The sequence below is a fragment of the Anser anser genome (genome assembly GCF_964211835.1).
Source record: "Anser anser genome assembly, contig: HAP1_SCAFFOLD_478, whole genome shotgun sequence".
Lineage (NCBI taxonomy): Eukaryota > Metazoa > Chordata > Aves > Anseriformes > Anatidae > Anser > Anser anser.
In genome coordinates this window covers 26,991-44,958 of record NW_028153533.1, presented here as the reverse complement: position 1 = coordinate 44,958, position 17,968 = coordinate 26,991, and the positions used below count along the sequence as shown (strand labels likewise).

The 17,968-nt window shown below is 40.0% G+C and overlaps 1 protein-coding gene across 1 annotated transcript in view; it reads right to left on the bottom strand.

The window, feature by feature from the left end:
• Nucleotides 1-2,314: 2,314 nt before the first annotated feature.
• LOC310891965 (adhesion G-protein coupled receptor V1-like) overlaps nt 2,315-17,968 on the bottom strand; it is a gene marked incomplete at its 5' end in the record, with an annotated part of 35,669 nt that continues 20,015 nt past the window's right edge. The window contains 15 exons of the mRNA XM_083854174.1: nt 2,315-4,915; nt 5,124-5,246; nt 5,875-6,127; nt 6,614-6,721; nt 7,968-8,111; nt 8,197-8,363; nt 9,206-9,330; nt 10,172-10,347; nt 11,935-12,197; nt 12,684-12,825; nt 13,330-13,468; nt 13,958-14,036; nt 15,422-15,454; nt 16,052-16,145; nt 16,709-16,872. Of these exons, the coding sequence (XP_083710300.1) occupies nt 5,191-5,246; nt 5,875-6,127; nt 6,614-6,721; nt 7,968-8,111; nt 8,197-8,363; nt 9,206-9,330; nt 10,172-10,347; nt 11,935-12,197; nt 12,684-12,825; nt 13,330-13,468; nt 13,958-14,036; nt 15,422-15,454; nt 16,052-16,145; nt 16,709-16,872 (1,943 nt within the window). The remainder of the gene's footprint in view (nt 4,916-5,123; nt 5,247-5,874; nt 6,128-6,613; nt 6,722-7,967; nt 8,112-8,196; nt 8,364-9,205; nt 9,331-10,171; nt 10,348-11,934; nt 12,198-12,683; nt 12,826-13,329; nt 13,469-13,957; nt 14,037-15,421; nt 15,455-16,051; nt 16,146-16,708; nt 16,873-17,968) is intronic.

Sequence of the window (17,968 nt, the reverse complement as noted above, 5' to 3'; positions counted from 1 at the left end):
TTAGATAGTGCCTACACCCTCTTTCCCTGCTCCTTCAACTTTCCCAACTCATTCAAAAAACAGCTCTGTCAAACATTACATACCACACCTTTAACACCTTCCATAACCCTTTTTAACGCTTCTTGTCTTTCTCCAGCCTGTACTTTCACCAAAGTCTCAGTCATTAGCCAACTTAATTCCATACCTTCCTTCTTCCACTCCGGATATTCCTACCTGAAGTGGCCAGCCTGCCCACACTTAAAACATCCCATCAAAGCCTGTCCCTGCTAAGATTCAGGCCACAACACGGGTAGCTTTCCTTGCCTGCCATTCCTTCATCTCTCTTCCTCTCTTTTCCATCCTGGCCCTGACTCCCCCTGAAGATTTTCTTCCTCTTTCTCCAACCCTCTGCCTGACTACCTGCTACGCTGTCATGTAATGGGGGGCAGACAATGGGACGGAGGGCAACAGGGGACAATTTGGGGGTTACGGGGGGGGGGAAGCCCCTCTCTGGGGGCCAAACGCCCCGGGGGGGGCCCCCGCACCCCAAGGCCCCCCCCCCAAATCCCCCCCCCAGCAGGCGATGGGCCCCTTCGTGTTCCTGCTCTTCGGGGCGCTGCTGGGGGGCTTCGCCCTCTTCACCTTCCTACGGCTGCCCGAGACGCGGGGGCGCCCCTTCAGCGAGGGGGGGGGCGGCCCCCCCGGGACCCCCCCCCTGCTGCTGCTGCCGGGGGGGGGCGGCGAGGACAAGGCCAGCACCGAGCTGCGGCGCCTGGGGGAGGGGGGCGGCGACGAGGAGCCCGACTGAGGGCGCCCCCCCCCCGAAAAAAAAGGGGGGGGCAAGTGAGAGGCCCCCCCCAAAAGAAATCGGGAGGGGGGTCCTCAGATAGGCCCCCCCCAAAATAAAGAGAGGGGGGTCCCAACTGAGGCCCCCCCACCATAAAAATCTTGAGGGGGGGAACCCAATGAACACGCCTTCCCCCCCAAAATATGGAGGGGAGGGGCCCCAAATGAGACCCCCCCGAAAATCTGAGGGGGGGGCCTCAAGACCCCCCCCCCATAAAATATTTAAGGGGGGGCCCCAAATGACCCCCACCCCCCTGAAAATATGGAAAGGGGACACCAAATGAGCGCCCCCCAGTAAGGGGGGGGGGGGCTCAAATGAGACCCCCCCAAAAAACAGAATTTAGGGAAATCCCCACCCCCAAAAACAAACAAACAAAAAAAATAAAAACAAAATTTGGGGAAACGGCCCCAACATTTGGGGAAACGGCCCCAAAATCCGGGGAAACGGCCCCAAAATCCGGGGAAACGGCCCCAAAATCCGGGGAAATGCCCCCAAAAAGCTGCTGCTTGTGACGCAAAGGGGGGGGGGGGGCACGGGGACACCCCCTTAAAAAGAAAAACAAAAACTTTTGGGGGGAAATCGCCCAAAACCTGCACTTTGTTACCCACGTTTGAGACCCCCCCCCCACCGAAACCCCCCAAATTTGGGGAAATCCCCCCAAAAGTCCCAAAATCGGGGGAAATTCCCCCAAAACCCGCCGCTTCTTGCGATTCCTTTTGGGACCCCCCCCCCCCCCCCAGCAAAACCCCCAAATTTGGGGAATTTCCCCCAAAACTTGTGGTGTGCCTGTAGGATTCCCCCCCCCAGACCCCAAATTTTGGGTGAAAATCCCCCCCAAAATCCCTCCCCGTGAGGTCACTTTTAGGACCCCCCCCCAAAAGACCCCCAAATTTGGGGGGGAATCCCCCAAAGCTGCTATTTGTGCCCCCCCCCCCATTTTGGGGTGAAATCCCCCCGAAGCTGCTGCTGGGACCCCTCAAAACCCCAAATTTGGGGAAAACTCCCCCAAACCCATTTGTGACCCCAGTTACCCCCCCCCAAAAAAAACAACCCTTATTTTGGGGAGAAATCCCCCAAAACCCGCAGTTTTGCCCCCCCCCCCCCTTAAAATTTAGAGGAAAATCCCCTAAAAAAATACATTTCTTACCCCTGCGCCCCCCCCGACCCCAAATTTTGGGGGAAATCCCCTAAATCCCGCTGTTTGGGACTCCCCCCCCACACCCAAACGATTTGGGGGGGGCATTTTGGGACCCCCCTTTACCTAAAACACCCTGGGGGGGGCATTTTGGGGTCCCCACCCCCACCCTGAATGATTTGGGGGGGGGCATTTTGGGGACCCCCCCTTACCTTTAGGGCCTTGGGGGGGGGCATTGTAGGGCCCCTCCCACCCCAAATGATTTGGGGGGGGATTTTGAGGACCCCCCCCCCACCCTAAATCATTGGGGGCAGATTTTTGGGACCCCCACCCCCACCCTAAATAATTTGGGGGGGGGGGCATTTTGGGGTCCCCCCCCCACCCAAGTGCCTCGTTCTCCCGGGGGGGCCCCCCCACTTCTGCCCCCCCCCCGCCTGTACATAAACACCGCTCCCTCCTGGACCCCACCGTGGTTTTTTTTGGGGTGGGGGGGCCCCGAAAACAGCCCCCACCCCCCCAAAAATTTGGGGGGGGGCACAGACGAGGCGGGGGGGGGCGCTGCCCTCCTTGTGCCCCCCCCCCCCGTGGTGGTGGTGGGATCACTTGGGGGAGGCACAAAAGGGGGGGGGATTTGGGGGGGGGGGGCACAACAGATGGGACCGAAGGCGAAGGTGATCCAGGCTCCCAGATGGGTTCCAGGACTGAAGCTCTGGGAGATGGCCTGGGTAAGTTGTGGCTTTTGACTTCCTTTGAGAGCTGCCAGCTCAAAGCCCAAACGTCAGCCAGGCATCTCTGCAGGTGGGAGGGTACAGACCGGCACGTGTGTGTGCCCTGTCAAGGCACGAGCCCTGGTATGCTCTCCTACTGAGCTATTGATGTAGATGGCGCTGGGACAGAAACTTCTCACGGGGCTTTGGTTGCAGAAGTGTCCCCAGGGAGGGCTTTGCCAGACCCTCGGCTGCTTCCTGCGCTGGAGCCCAGCTGGTATCCCAGGGGTGGGTAGTCATTTCACTGACTTCACAAACGAAGCCCTGGTCCTCCAAATTGCACTGGTGCCAAAGTTAACTTCCTACTTTCTGTTCAGGTCCTCTAACAGCGAAGGACAATGCTGAAATAAGAAAATCTTCCCCAACATCCCCTGACATCATAGAGGAGATCATAAAGGAGTTAGACGAGGCAGCACATGGTGGGTATATTTCACTCTGTCCGCCATAAGACTTGGGAAGCTGAGGTTCTAAATCCATGTGTGGACACACCGTAACCTGCACAGCAGGAAGGGATGGATCAGAGCGGAGACACTCAATTTCACACCTGGCAGGCACTGGTGAGCGCCAGAGAAGGCCGAGAGCCTCTGCTGCCGCTTGTGGGTCACGCCGTGTCCCAGGGGCAGCTGCTAGCCCAGCACTACCATAAGTGGTCCGAGCTGTTCCGTGCAAACATTGGTATCCAGCCAGCAGCAAAGGGCTTCTGCTGAACTTGTGTTCAGCTCCCGCACAGCGCTGCTTGCAGCTGGGCGAGTTCAAGGCAGGAGGCACAGCCCAAGCAGTCCTTGCTGTCTCATTTGCCGGGAGACACATGTCACTGCAGGGGAAAAGCACCCTTGGCGCTTACCTCAGTTTCAGCTGATTTAGCTGTCCAATTCTAGTTGGGTTTCAAATGACTTGGCTGTGCTTCTCCTCTTGTTTGGGGACTGTGGGCTCTTCCCTGATGCCCACGACTGTGCCCACAACATGGTTCAAGAGCTTGCGGCTCAGCCTGATGTGTGTGACTCTTGCCCTTCCCATGGGATGGAGTCAGCATGATGGGATGGACATGCTTCTCAGAAGGGCTGTTCCTGCCTCTGAACTGGATGCAGCTTTTTTCTGTCCTCTTTGAAGGCACGAATTGAGCAACATCTTGCAGTGTGCCAAAAATGCACTATGTGCGATGTGAACAAGAAGATCTCCTGCAATCTCCTGGTCTCGCAGCAGGCCAGATTTTGCTGTCTGTGCTGGTAGACTGCCAGGAGTCGAACACTTAGATTTTTCTTTGTGAATGACATGTTGTGTCCTGGTTCCAGTTAGGACAGAGTTAAGTAGCTCATAGTAGCTGGTAGGGTGCTATGTTTTGGATTAGGATGAGAAGAGCGCTGATAACATGCTGATGTTTTAATTGTTGCAGAGCAGTGTTTACACCAGGCCAAGGACTTTTCGGCTTCTCGCTCTGTCCTGCCAGCGAGCAGGCTGGGGGTGCAGCAGGAGCTGGGAGGGGACAGACCCAGGACAGCTGACCCAAACTGGCCAAAGGGGTATTCCATACCATCTGACGTCATGCTAAACAATATATAGGGGTGGCTGGTCGGGGTGGGGGGCCGGCTGTTCGGGGATAGGCTGGGCATCGGTCAGCGGGTGGTGAGCAATTGCATTGTGCATCACTTGTTTCGTACACATTATTATTATTAATACTATTATCAGTATTATTATTGTTATTTTTTTCCTGTCTTAATAAACTGTCTCTATCTCAACTCACAGGCTTCACTTTCCCGTTTCTCTCCCCCATCCCACGGAGGGAGGGGGGAGGGTGAGCGAACGGCTGTGTGGTGTTTAGCTGCCGGCTGGGTTAAACCACAACAAGCACTAATGAAATAGGCCACCATACAACGAAACATAACAGTCTCCGCTATCACAAATGAGTATCACAGAAAAAGAAACGCAAGGTGTCTCAGACAAGTTATATAAACAAAAAAGCCTACCTAGGTATAAAATCTGACTGGTTGGAAATAGTGGTCAGTTCATAGATCTGTGAGCTGGAGTTAACGGACAAAGCAATCAAGCTCTTGCTGATGTTCAGAGACCTTGCAGTAACTGAAGTGATATGATCTGCATATGGGGCTTCCAGCATTATAGAGAATTGGTTCGCTTCAGAGTTCCAAGCATACAGTGTTGTTATATCCTTACCAGCTAGGAGGACATGGACTACATGGAGCAAAGAGGAAGAGAATATTTTTTTAGTCATATATTTAAAAGTTACTGTCTTAATGCCAGAAGTGCACTTTGCAGAACACTGATTACACTGACTTTTAAGGTCTGATAAATACATATGAAAAAATAAAGACATGCATTTCTGAAATTCCAGCATTATATACTAGGATTTGAAAAAAAAAAAATCTCATTTAAGTCTTACCTAAACCTGAAGGAGGCATGAAGACATGGATATTTCTTACATCATGGACTGGAAGAGATTGGAAGTGTCAAAAAGTAGACTGCCCTGTCTCCCAGACAAAAATTTCAGAAGAATTTCCAGAGTCTACCAAGGAACAAAATGACAAAACTCACATTATTTTGCTGCCTTTTAGTTAAATCACACACTGGTGGCCATTCAAAAGCCAGAGTCTGGCAGCTTTAATTATGAAGTGACACTGATTGTATTATTTTCCTTATTATTTGGTGCATAACTTCGATGCAAGAACATTAAGACTGACATTAGACAACATCTAATTGCAAAGAAACCTGTGGACTGCAACAAAAACTTTTTAGTAGCCATAGAGACAAAATGACATATAAAATGTCAACCTTGTAATAAAATACACGTATACTTTGCTGACTAGTGATCTGTGTGTGGCACAAAGCTCAGAAAAGCTTAGAAAGAGTGTGATAAGCAGGTAGATTAAATAGAGTTATTATTTCCCATTGTTACTGGGAAAGCATTTCATTTGTTTTGTAAGTATTTGAGAACAAGCACAAGGCTTTTATTTTCTGAGAGAAAAAGTAGAGATTACTTTCATAAAATACTTACTAGGGTTAAATGCTTATTGAGTACTGTCACCCCCGCAGTGATTCCAATAGCTTTCTAAACTCCTTTACCACAAAGGCCTTTGCTATCAAACAAGCCATTGTATACTCAGCAAACTCATTCTTTGTTTTCTGCTAAATACCTTTTGCAATAATTACAAAGACATCAGATCCAGAAATCCAGGACTCCATATGTTTTATTTCCTTTGCTGGTACTTGATGAAGCTTCCTAAACTCGTTGTTCAACCACTGATACAAGAGAATGTTTTGGCTGGTATTTGACAAAGAAACTAACAGGTACGTAAAGCCTCCTCTAGGAAACAGGGCTATGTCCACAACTCCATAAAGTGGAAGCTGATGATGCAGAACAAATATGTCTTTATTCCACTGGAAAACCTGTGGAAATACAAAAATCTTTTCTTTATATATTCATAATTAGCACCGAGAGAACTAAAACTAAATGACATGCCAAAAAAAATGGGAAGATTTATGGTGAACTGAATTCCTATATTCTTAGGTGGACTGTACTTTAAAGTAGAAGCCCACTGGTAAGTAATTGGTAATTAACCCTACTGCAAGAAGCTGTGCCTGCTCTTCAGAGGAACAGGTTTATATTCAGAAGCTACTTCTTTGTTTACATGCTACATTTCAAAACTGAAATAACAGTAGCAATAAAAACAAACCAGATGTAAATTATACACTCAGGTAGAGAGTATTTATACATCCAAACAAGTCTGGAATTTTAACTGTTATAAATTTCCAATAGAAACAAAAATAATATGTCAGAAATACATGCTTATAGATTTACTTCCTTTCATTATCCTTTCAGAAATAAGCAAACTACCCACATTAAAGCCAGAGAAGACTGAAGAATATTCAAACCTGGATGGAACTGGAACTGTTTGTGTGACTCACAATAATCAAATAGTCTTCTTCCTCCACTGCAAAATGTTTCACACGTCTGGTATCCAGAACAGAAAGAGTCTGTATCTGCAAGGGAAATATGAGGGTGACTATGTTTATCTACATATGTATATAAACAAATACATTTTATATTACATTGTATATAGTGAGAAAAAGTACGCATAGAATGTTAAGAATTCCAAAATTATGTATAAAACTATACATGAAATAGCTTTTAAAACTTTATATTTTATATATATATATATATATATATATAAGCAACTAATTTACAGAATTAACATAACTTATCATACATTTTCCAGAAAATGTTCTATGACTTGATTGCTTGAGAATTTCTTCCCCCACTTCCAAGCAGAGCTACAGGCTGGGAGATGAGTGGTTGGAAAGCTGCCTGGCCGAGAGGGACCTGGGAGTATTGGTTGATAGTCGGCTGAATATGAGCCAGCAGTGTGCCCAGGTGGCCAAGAAGGCCAACAGCATCCTGGCCTGTATAAGAAGCAGCGTGGCCAGCAGGGCTAGGGAAGTGATTGTGCCCCTGTACTCGGCTCTGGTGAGGCCACACCTCGAGTACTGTGTTCAGCTTTGGGCCCCTTGCTACAGGAAGGACATGGACGTGCTCGAGCGAGTCCAGAGAAAGGCAACGAAGCTGGTGAGGGGTCTGGAGAACAAGTCTTATGAGGAGCGGCTGAGGGAGCTGGGGTTGTTCAGCCTGGAGAAGAGGAGGCTCAGGGGCGACCTTATCGCACTCTACAGGTACCTTAAAGGAGGCTGTAGAGAGGTGGGGGTTGGTCTGTTCTCCCACGTGCCTGGTGACAGGACAAGGGGGAATGGGCTAAAGTTGCGCCAGGGGAGGTTTAGGTTGGATGTTAGGAAAAACTTCTTTACCGAAAGGGTTGTTAGGCATTGGAATGGGCTGCCCAGGGAAGTGGTTGAGTCACCATCCCTGGAGGTCTTTAAGAGACGTTTAGATGTTCAGCTTAGTGATATGGTTTAGTGAAGGACTTGTTAATGTTAGGTCAGAGGTTGGACTAGGTGATTTTGGAGGTCTCTTCCTACCTAGACAATTCTGTGATTCTGTGATTCCCAGGTAATCCTCCCTGCACCCTCAAATGTAAATATATAAAAAATACAAACAATGTAAACAACTAACTATGACAAACTTACATCACTGAAGTTATGTAGTATTTTAGGACACAAAACTAACTCTTGTCACACAGAGTGCTTTTTTCTAAAACATGGCCAGACTGGAGGACCTCCCTTGGTCCTTGCCAACCCATACTATTTTAAGATTTTAAAATTAAAATCGATTTACCCACAACAATCTGTGTCCAGCCATGAATGCATACACACTGTTGTTAGAAGCTCCCTGTGTGGCTCCTCCATGAGTAACCACAAGGTAGGAAGAGGCTCCAATTTGGAAAGACACACAACTTGTAGGATTCCACATACTGAAATTCTGCAAGAAGAATAAAAAAAAAGTAAGATTGTGACTTAAATTCCTTATTAACTAGCATGTCTGGTGTTCAAAAACAAACATTTACCTCAACAGGAACAAATACTCCTTTCCACTGGTAGACAGTAGAAAACAAAGCTGGAGGCATACGCAACAGAACACCGTACAGGATTTCTCTTGAGGTAAAGAAACACCAACCAGATGCTGATTCTTCCACAAAACTTTGCAAGACAGATAGGACACTGATACCACCCCCTGCAATATAGTAAAAAATAAAATAAAATAAAATAAAATAAAATAAAATAAAAACACTATTTACTATTATATTACTCTTGAGATCTTTTCTAACCCCATTCCCATTATTTACCTCCCAAAGCCAGACCTAGTATGAGAAATGATGAAGTTGTGTCTTAGTATTTGTTATAAGTGTATATAAATACATAGAAATGTTACAATGCTAAGGATATAATGAGAGTTAAGCAGTAAATGTATTTTTCATTCATTACAACTGCACATGGAAGACATATAGGCAATTTGAGTCTGACTCATAATAATTGATCTTGGAATTTAGCTAACAAGAGAATTAGCTAGATAGCAAGTAGTAAAGAAAAAAAAAAAAAAGACAAATTACAAAATGTTCATGTTTTGTTCCCCATTTACAACATGTTCATGTTTTTATTCCAAGACGGTCCCTAAGCACCGTCTTGTCAGAACTAAACTCCAGGAGCTAGACTCTTGCATGTCACATGTCATTTATACTGTGTTAGAAAGATCCTGAGTTACAAGTAGTACGGAACAAATTTTATTACACACACACAAATAAATAAATAAATAAATGGCTAGTGACAATAATGTTCATATTAGCAGCAAAGACAGAAATAGAGATTACTGAAACTGGCAGAAGTGGCTGATGACAAGGTGATTCTTAAGCAGCTAAAGTATTTTATCTACTAAATCTTACATAGGAAAATATTAACTGAATTGTGTCTGAATACTTGAATTTACATTCCCAAGCTACATCTCCTGTATGCTTGGCTACTCTCTTACTATCTCCACTTCTACAAAAGCAGTGGACATTCTCTGTAAAGTGAACGTACTGATGCCAAATGCAGTATCTGATGATGTCTCCCACTCAACGCTCACAGAAACGTTAAGCCCATTACTCCGTGAAACTTTCAAATAAGCTGTAGTGTTGGCTTCTTCAATTATGATGAAATTTGTCCTAAATGTGAGAATCATAAAAATAAGGAAAAAATTATTTTATAGTATATTCATTGCTGTAATAAAAATAAGATTTTTACTGTACAATTCCAGATGCAGAATATACAACAGAAATAAAAAGAAAATATTAATAACAGGTTTCAGTATCTGATGGACTGGTAGCTACATTAATTAGGGTTTCCCAATGATCCTTACTACAATCATGCAAAATCATAGGCAATTCAACAAAATCTTTAAACAGACTGAAATTTAAGTATATTAAATTCACGTAATAAATGTTTAGATAATATTATTATTAAATATTAATATAAATTATTAACTCTAAACATCAATGTATTAATAAAATAGCATACATACATTTTTTATTTAAATAGTAAATTTATTTAATCTGTATGGTTTCAGCTGAATGGTTTTTAAAAATGGCAGTCCATATGTGTCACTTGCTTCTGAAAAACAGCCTTCAGTGAAAGTATATTTTTTACAGGTTTAAAAATGAAAGTAAATTATAAAACGTATGACTTCCTGGACACTGATATGAGGTTTGGAACTTTTAACATGGAATACTATCAGTGGAATATGTAGGCACTAGTGAAGTATTAGTTTATAAAGAAAAATAATAATAAATAAATTGAAATTTTGGATTATGAATAGTCCTTTTTATGCATTTTTCTACTCTTTTGTTTAGCAGTAATAGTATTTCACAATACCTTTCAAAGTTACAGATTTACAAATTGGGTTGCTGAATTTCTTTAATGCGATCCATCAAAAACAAAATTGTAGAGAAATATTATCTCTTTGGAGTATGAGCAACTATCTCCTTTTTACTGATCAGTGTAAAGTACCTATTTCCAACTGTATAGATGCTGAAAAGCCCTAGTGGAGCCTGGTTTTGTAATATTGTAATCATAGTTTCCACTCTCGTGCCTAGTCTGGCTCCTCCAGTTGGATTGAACAGGGTGACAATGAAGTGCTCATCCATTTCTGGTTCTTCATCTAGTACCGCAGAAATATGCAGCGTCTGACAACAAAACAAGCATACAATGTTATTGAGACATGATAACAGATGATGACACAGCTCTATCAGAATGTGCTACCTTTTTTTTAAATTTATTTCACTATAAGGCTTTGGATAGCATAGCAGGAGAAGAGCAGCTCATGAAGCTGGAGAGGACAGAATTGAGGCAAGCTCAGACTGAGTTCAGACTGAGGTTCTAAAGCCATCCATCTAGTGGCCTCCATTGGTGCAACACTAAGATGAGCATATTCACTTTTCGTTGTTGTTGTTCTCTTTTCTTTCTTTTCTCATCCTATGATCCTCTGAAGTTTTTGATCCTAATTTCATACTTTTGTTCTCTATTTATTCCATACATTTTTGGGTAGTTTATACTCACAACACAGCTATAAGTGTAATCAGTTAAGTTGGTTTTAATTTATTTTAGTTGGCAGCTAAGCTATCTTCAGGGAAACAGGGTAATCTCACTACTGGTGCTGTCAAGAAAGAAAAGGAAAAGGAAAAAAAAAAAGCAAGAATAGTGAGAGATTTGAAATACTCTTTCCTCTCGATGCTTCTTTCCCTCTCCTACACCACTGTGGATGAAGATCAGGTCTTCTAAAGGCAATCTCAAACTAGCAAAGAGCAATCTAGAGAAAGCTAAGTGCTTCACTTTCATTTGGGGCTCACTGTCATCCTTCACACTACTCAAACAAGCAAAAAATTTCATAGGTACGCATAGCCTTGCTGTACAAAATAAAAAGTTAGTGATGATGCATTTGGAAATAATACAAAATTTACAATGTTTTATATTTCTGTTCATTTCCACAATAAACCATATTTACCAACTATATTAAGAAGGCTCCAACTTCTTATAGATCTGCTGCATTGTGATTCCAAATGCATCTAAAGGCCAGAAATTGAAAACCAGTGTTTCCAAGAAAAGTTTGTCTCAGTTTCTATCCTATTGCCTGTAATATGCTAACACTAGCTTCACCAGCTTTACTGGCAAAAATAAATAAATCGAATTGTGATTAAACCTTAGAAGAGTCAGGATTCACAAACTTAAGCTAGTTCATTTTGTAGCTGACATTCTTGTGAGGACAGTATAGAGGCAGTGAGCTTAATACTTAAGTTATTTTCCAATCCTAAGACAGACAACTGTTCTACTTTTTGTATTTGTTGCAGCACATTCTGTTTAGTTCAGACTAACTAAAATGTTAAATTACAGAATGGGATTTTTACTTTGATCTTAACTATTAGGCTTGCAAATTATCACTTTAATTTAAAGTAAGTTTGCATTTCAGCTATAGATTGACTACATAAAAAGAACTGTTCCAAAGCACACATGAACGTTATCTATAGTGTACTGTTTTCAATTTACCTCAACCCTTACAAACTAAGAAACACCTAAAGATGAGCCCATTTAATTTTCACACACTTCCACATCAGATAATAACAGGAAATCAGTCACAGCTCATGACTCAATTCACTTTATGAATGAAAGAAGTAGAAAAAATAAACAGAAGATAAAGCACAGACATTTCTGAAATCTTTCCAATATTTCCAAAAAAAAAGCTTCCTAGACTTCTCTGGTAATAACTAGCATATTACCTTGAACCTGACTCCCTCTTCGAGCACAATATATCCTTGAGAAGGGGTCAAATCCATTGTTGCCTCTGAAGAATTAATCTCACTTACAAGATACTGAACAGTCACAGCGCCAAATATTCCCTGAGGTGGTTCTCTGATAATATTCAATACTGCAACACTTTCCATCAAATGGATAGATGTTTGCTCTCTCAGAAAGAAGTGATTGCTGTTATTGAATGACAAAACTCCATGGCCATCATCATTGGCAAGTATAGTAATTGTAGCTTTTGAAAAAGAAATAATGAAAATATTCTTTGGTTAACATAGTAAAATATAAATATACATATATAGTAACATAATACATAACATAAACACAAATACATTCTTCCTTTAGTGTGTATATAATGCTTATGTGTCCATGACATTACCTGAAGAGAATGGGAAGGCATTTCACTTTAACTAGGAAGATCTCTAGACAGGAAGAATATAGTCTCTCCTAGAAAAGGATTATGAACTCTCTAAAAAGACCTCAGTTCAGTGAGGTAGTACACATTGAAAAACTCATCTTCGTGCTTTCTGATTCATTGCTTTACATATAAACTTTTTAATTGCACAGATTTCACAGGGATGTTTCAGAACCTTCCAAAGGAGTATAAAGATTCACCATAGCAGGACAATGGTGCTTTCTGAAATATGATTATTCAGAAAAGTGGAATTAAAATGTGTGCCACAGAATTCTAAAGAAATGGAACATTAAAACTAAGTTTTACCTGTTGTGTTCTCCCCTAATTCCAGCCCCAGAGATGGATTTGTTAAAATTAACTGGAACTTCTCATCACCTTCAGGAATCTCATCATCAAAAATCATGACATCAACAGATTTATGCCTTTCTCCATCAGCAAAAAAAAGAGTCTAGCGTTGAAACACATAAAGCACCGAATACTTACATCAGTTAATATCACACAGAAATTTTTGACTACGGTAAACAGAATTCTGTGAAATAGGAAGGAAGGGAAAGCATAGGAAGAGCCATATTCTCTGTTCCTTATAAACTGATTGAATCAGAAATATAAAGGTTCAGCACATTACAGAATGAGGACAAGAAAGAATAATTTATTTTGAAAGTCCTGTTGCAAAAATAGTCTATGAAAAAGTTTGTATGTCTAATCAAAATTAAATTTGAAATCGATGTTTGAAAGTTTACATTTTGCTTTATATTAAAAAATATATTTTTAAAAAAGAAATAAATAGTAAGAATAAGAATATTTTTATTTCATTCTATTTAGATTACCAAAGCAACTGAAACAAGCTGAAACATCTAGCATCACTACTGATCATTCTGCAGAATAATCAAGAAGATATTCTTTTACGGAAGCTGAAAGAATAAAAAGTACTAGATTTAGAGTTGCTTCTTACCCTTGAGGTTACATTAAAATCCAAACCCAGCTGGGCCTCCAAATTTTGGGCATAAAAAAATACAGACACATTGCCATATGATCCTCTGTTTCGGTAAGCCATTACTGTCAGATTCCCATGAGATTCACTAACTTCAAAACTAAAATAAAAAGAATAATTCTCAATGTTCACTGATTATGTTCTTTTGAAAAAGATAGTACATTTTTATTACATTTTCACTCTGAATTATTCCCTACCTTATAGTTCTCTAACGCATCCTTTTTACCTTTTTTCTCTTATCTAAATTGAATTAAGTAACACGAGGTTTTTGTTTTGTTTTGTTTTGGTTTTTGCTTACATGAATGGTGAGGCTGGAAGAGTTGATGCAGGCTGGGGAGGTTAGGCAAATTGGTGATATAAAAGGACAACAGTGAAAGTAGTAATAAGTAAAAGAATTCTGATTAGATGAATAGTGAATTTTTGTTTTCAGTGTGGGAATCCCACTTTCTAGTTCAGCTGAATTGAATGATTACTTTACCATCTCAAAGACATGGCCCTATTTTTAACAGGAGTTTTACTTTTAGAAAGAAAATGGGCAACACCAATCACTAATTGGCACAGTAAGTTCTTCAAGGAAGATGAGACTTACTTGGTACCTTCCCATTCAATTACTCCTCTTACACCATCATTAGCATCGATAACAATTTGAGAAGCTAAACCTTCCACATCTAAAAGGCAAAACAGAAAGACAAAAATTAAAGAACAATAAAATCAGTTTTCTTGATTTTCAAGAATCACAGAAGCATTTATTCAATCGGTACTAATATTACAGTGTCTTTACAAAAAATGTGTAGGAGAAAATGGGAGTGGGCAAGATAACTGGAAAGAGTCCTTACTACTAGAAGTGCAATAATGCGTCTTGAATTAGCACTGTAATATTTAATAATGCATAAAAAAAAAAAAGACTAAGGAAAATGTAGAAAGTTAAACAGCACATAAAACATTAGAAAATAATAAAGTCTAGATTTGCGATGGAATCTTAATTTGTCTTCACTATAAGTGTTTATTACAATGACATTCAATATTTTGCATTTGCCATTCTGAGTATGAGAAAGACAATGAGGAAGAATAATAAATGATTCAGCATTTCATCTTCTATTTGTGCTTCAGTGCCTCATCATACATTCTAATGGCACACCTCAGATTTCACTACAAATACACAACTATTAATTTATTTGTGGGGTGTTCACATACTGTAATATTCTACTGCTCCATAAAGACATACAGGTATTTACAATTAGCCTGAAATCGTAATTGAATACACTGCAGTGTGAAAAACACCAAATAATAGGTTAATGTCAGAAAAGTCTACTAACTTCAGAGACCAGAACTTTACAGTCAAAACTTAATACTTCTCAGAAAATAGGTTGTTGTTTTTCAGACAACCGCACCACACAACTACCTTAACTTACTTGTTTACTTTTTATAAACTTCAACTTACTTTCTAAAACCAAATTGACTTCACCGAGTCTGCCATAAGTATATTATGTTTAGATCCATATACATTTTTCCATCAATTCAGATAAAACTGAACAAAAGTAGAAGATTATTGCCATGAATCTAAGCCTGTCACTATGAGGTAGAGATGACGATGAGCAATAGCTCTACACAGACAACAGAAGTGTTACTGAGGTTTACAAATCCTGAGGGAGTAATGGCAATTAGAGACATTTCTGCTTCACTCCTGCATTTTCTCATGTCACCCTGTAGTCAGATCTGTTCACCCAGGATCTGTAAGAGTTTGCTCACAGACACACACGCGGACACACGTATTTGAGTCAGGCTATTTCTTCTACCAGAAGAATTCACTGACATGTTATGTGAACACATTTTTTCCTTATGACTTAAAACTATTATTTTCTCATTGTAAGTAAAGCTGACCCAATGCAGTGTCACATCAGTGTTAAATGGTCATGGTTCAAGGAGACAGCCAAAGAGAAAGTGAGACTATACAACACTGTTTAGTTTGGATGAATCTTTCATTCTTATATGCTACTCCTTTCATATTTTAGACTCAACTATTCACAAATCAGCAATGAGTCTTGCAAGTTACCTTTCAATCTGTAACGAATTAACTCAGTCACTTCTATAAGCATGCAAAGAAAAGGGAAAAGAGTCAAAGAAGATGTCTGACATTATATAACTAGTCTTTAGTACCACAGGATAATCCAACAGTTCTTAAAGCTAATGACTACTATTCTACTGAATTCTGAAGAAGCAAAATGAGAAGCAGACTAAGCAAATAATAAAGATCATTGCAAGAGTAGGAAAACCATAAAATATGTTTCCTAAAAGTGATAAAAGAATAAAAACAGACTTTTTTAAAAGAGTGAGCAGAGTAGCCACATAAAGTTTTTTTTTTACTTTTTTTTTTCCATTTTGTAGTTTGTAAATGAAAATCAGATGAAAAAATCACCAATAAACTTTTCAAATAATTGTCCTTTCCAACTGATAATTACTAACTCCTCTACGAAAATTAATTTAAATTTTCCCAGAGTTTAAAAAGCAAGAGATTAAGTGTAATAATAAATCTATTTCATATTCTATGATGTTTCTTCTAAATAACCATGTCTCATCTCAGCATAGTTGGTAAGTAAGAGGAATAATGGTAATCTCCCAAGGTAATATAATATAAACCATTAAAAAGGAAAAGTAAAAATAATTTGCTATAAGATGTTTTTACCTAGCTTAGGTGGGGATGACATTGAATGGTTCATGATGAGTTCCACTGAAGTTAAATTAACCAAGAAGAATTCTTGCACCTCTGGTATATCATCCTGCAAAACACAAATACAGTACATCCTCTTCTCATTGTCCTTTAAGAAACTTCCACAGAAGTCACCAAAAAGGATCACACAACAAGTCTCTAATATTACTGTGACACTAGAATTCATTTTTCTGTTTTCCTGAAATAATTTTATTGGGTCTGAAACTGATTATCGTGGAAGAATTAAGTAAGACATTATATATCATGAAAAAGATCCTGTGGTGACGCTAAACTATTCTTGCAAATAAATTACTGACCGATTTTAGAGGCATGTATCTCCAGCAATGAAAAAGTATGAGCCTGTAGCCAGCCATGAAGCACACTGTTCTAAATACTACTAGATAGTTGGTAAAGTTTTAATGAGACAACTTTATTACCTTTAGACAGAGGTAGAGCTGCTTTCTGTGACTATTTGATCCCTTGTGATTTTAATATTAAGATTGAAACCATCTTTCTAAATGACAGTGAAATATAACACAGGGCTTCAAATAATGGCTGCAAGCTTTAGTTCCCAAAATATTACCCTTTTGAAATCATACAGAAAAGTACAGAATTAAAGGGTTTAGAGGTTACCTCTAGAATAGTAATATTTATGGCAACTGATGTTTCTCCTTCTTCTAAAATCAGTGAGCCAGAAGCAGGTACATAATCAGCTCCTGGTTCAGCCACAGTCTCTTCTGTCTGATTACTTACAGTGAGCAATCCTGTAACTGTGGCATAAGTAACATTGATAGTACCTGTTTAATTTGTGAGGAGAAAAAAAAAAAGAAAAAAAAAATTGTTTTTCAGTTCTTATATAATGTTCACTGGAATGGATAAAGACAAGAGATCAAATTCTCATCCACAAAATAAAAAGACTAACTGCAAAACAGAAGGATTAAAAGAGTTATCCAAAGTACATTGGAGCTAGTGTACCTTTGTTACCGTTATCAATATGCCTTCAATTTGACCTTTGCTGACTTGTCTGTCTGCATAGGACTCAAAAATCATTGGGTCCAAATGCATCCAGAAATTTGAAGTTCTGTGGACCATAAATATGAAATTGCTGAAAGACTAACTGGGACATCTCATGTACCATTAATATGAGTTTTTGCAACAAGGACACTTTTTGGGAATGACAGATATCTAAGAAAGGCTCTAAAGACAGTGCTGGGAAACACAGATTAATAAATCTAGATACTTTCCTGGGTAGATTGACAAACTTCAATAGAGAACAAAATTAGGGGACACACGGATAAATATTACCAAGCAGAAAAGTTATACATTATAGTTTTGAGAATAAAGCCACCTCTCGCTAATCTGGTAGGGTAAGTCAAGTGGCAAACATAAGGAGTATGAACCTGAAATAAAATGATAGATGAAATTAAAAGCTGCTCTATATGAAATAAAATGTAAGAGATAAAAGAGTCCTAATTAATAAATAAGTAACGATGCTTATTTTAATTCAGTGAGAGATCTTGCACTTACTATGAACAATTATCTTAAAACATTAGTTTACTGAATAGTGTTCAAAGAGTACACTAGAGTATGGACTGGTATTAAAAAATAAATGGAAAAATAGTGTCATTAAAATGTCTCTAAAACTCTCTGGTGTCTCCAGATCTTGAAAAGCACTGTAAATGTTACTTCATTTCAAAACAAGTATGGCAAAAGAAACAGCCAGATTATCACCGAGGTGTAAATATAGTCCAAAAAGGCAAATAGGAAATTATTATACATGTTTTCTCACAACATAAGTTGCTATTTTCAGGCAACAAACACAAGATTCATTTTTTTTTTTCATGAAGCACACTATTGTATTGTAGAATTGAATACTATATAGTTTAAAGGATG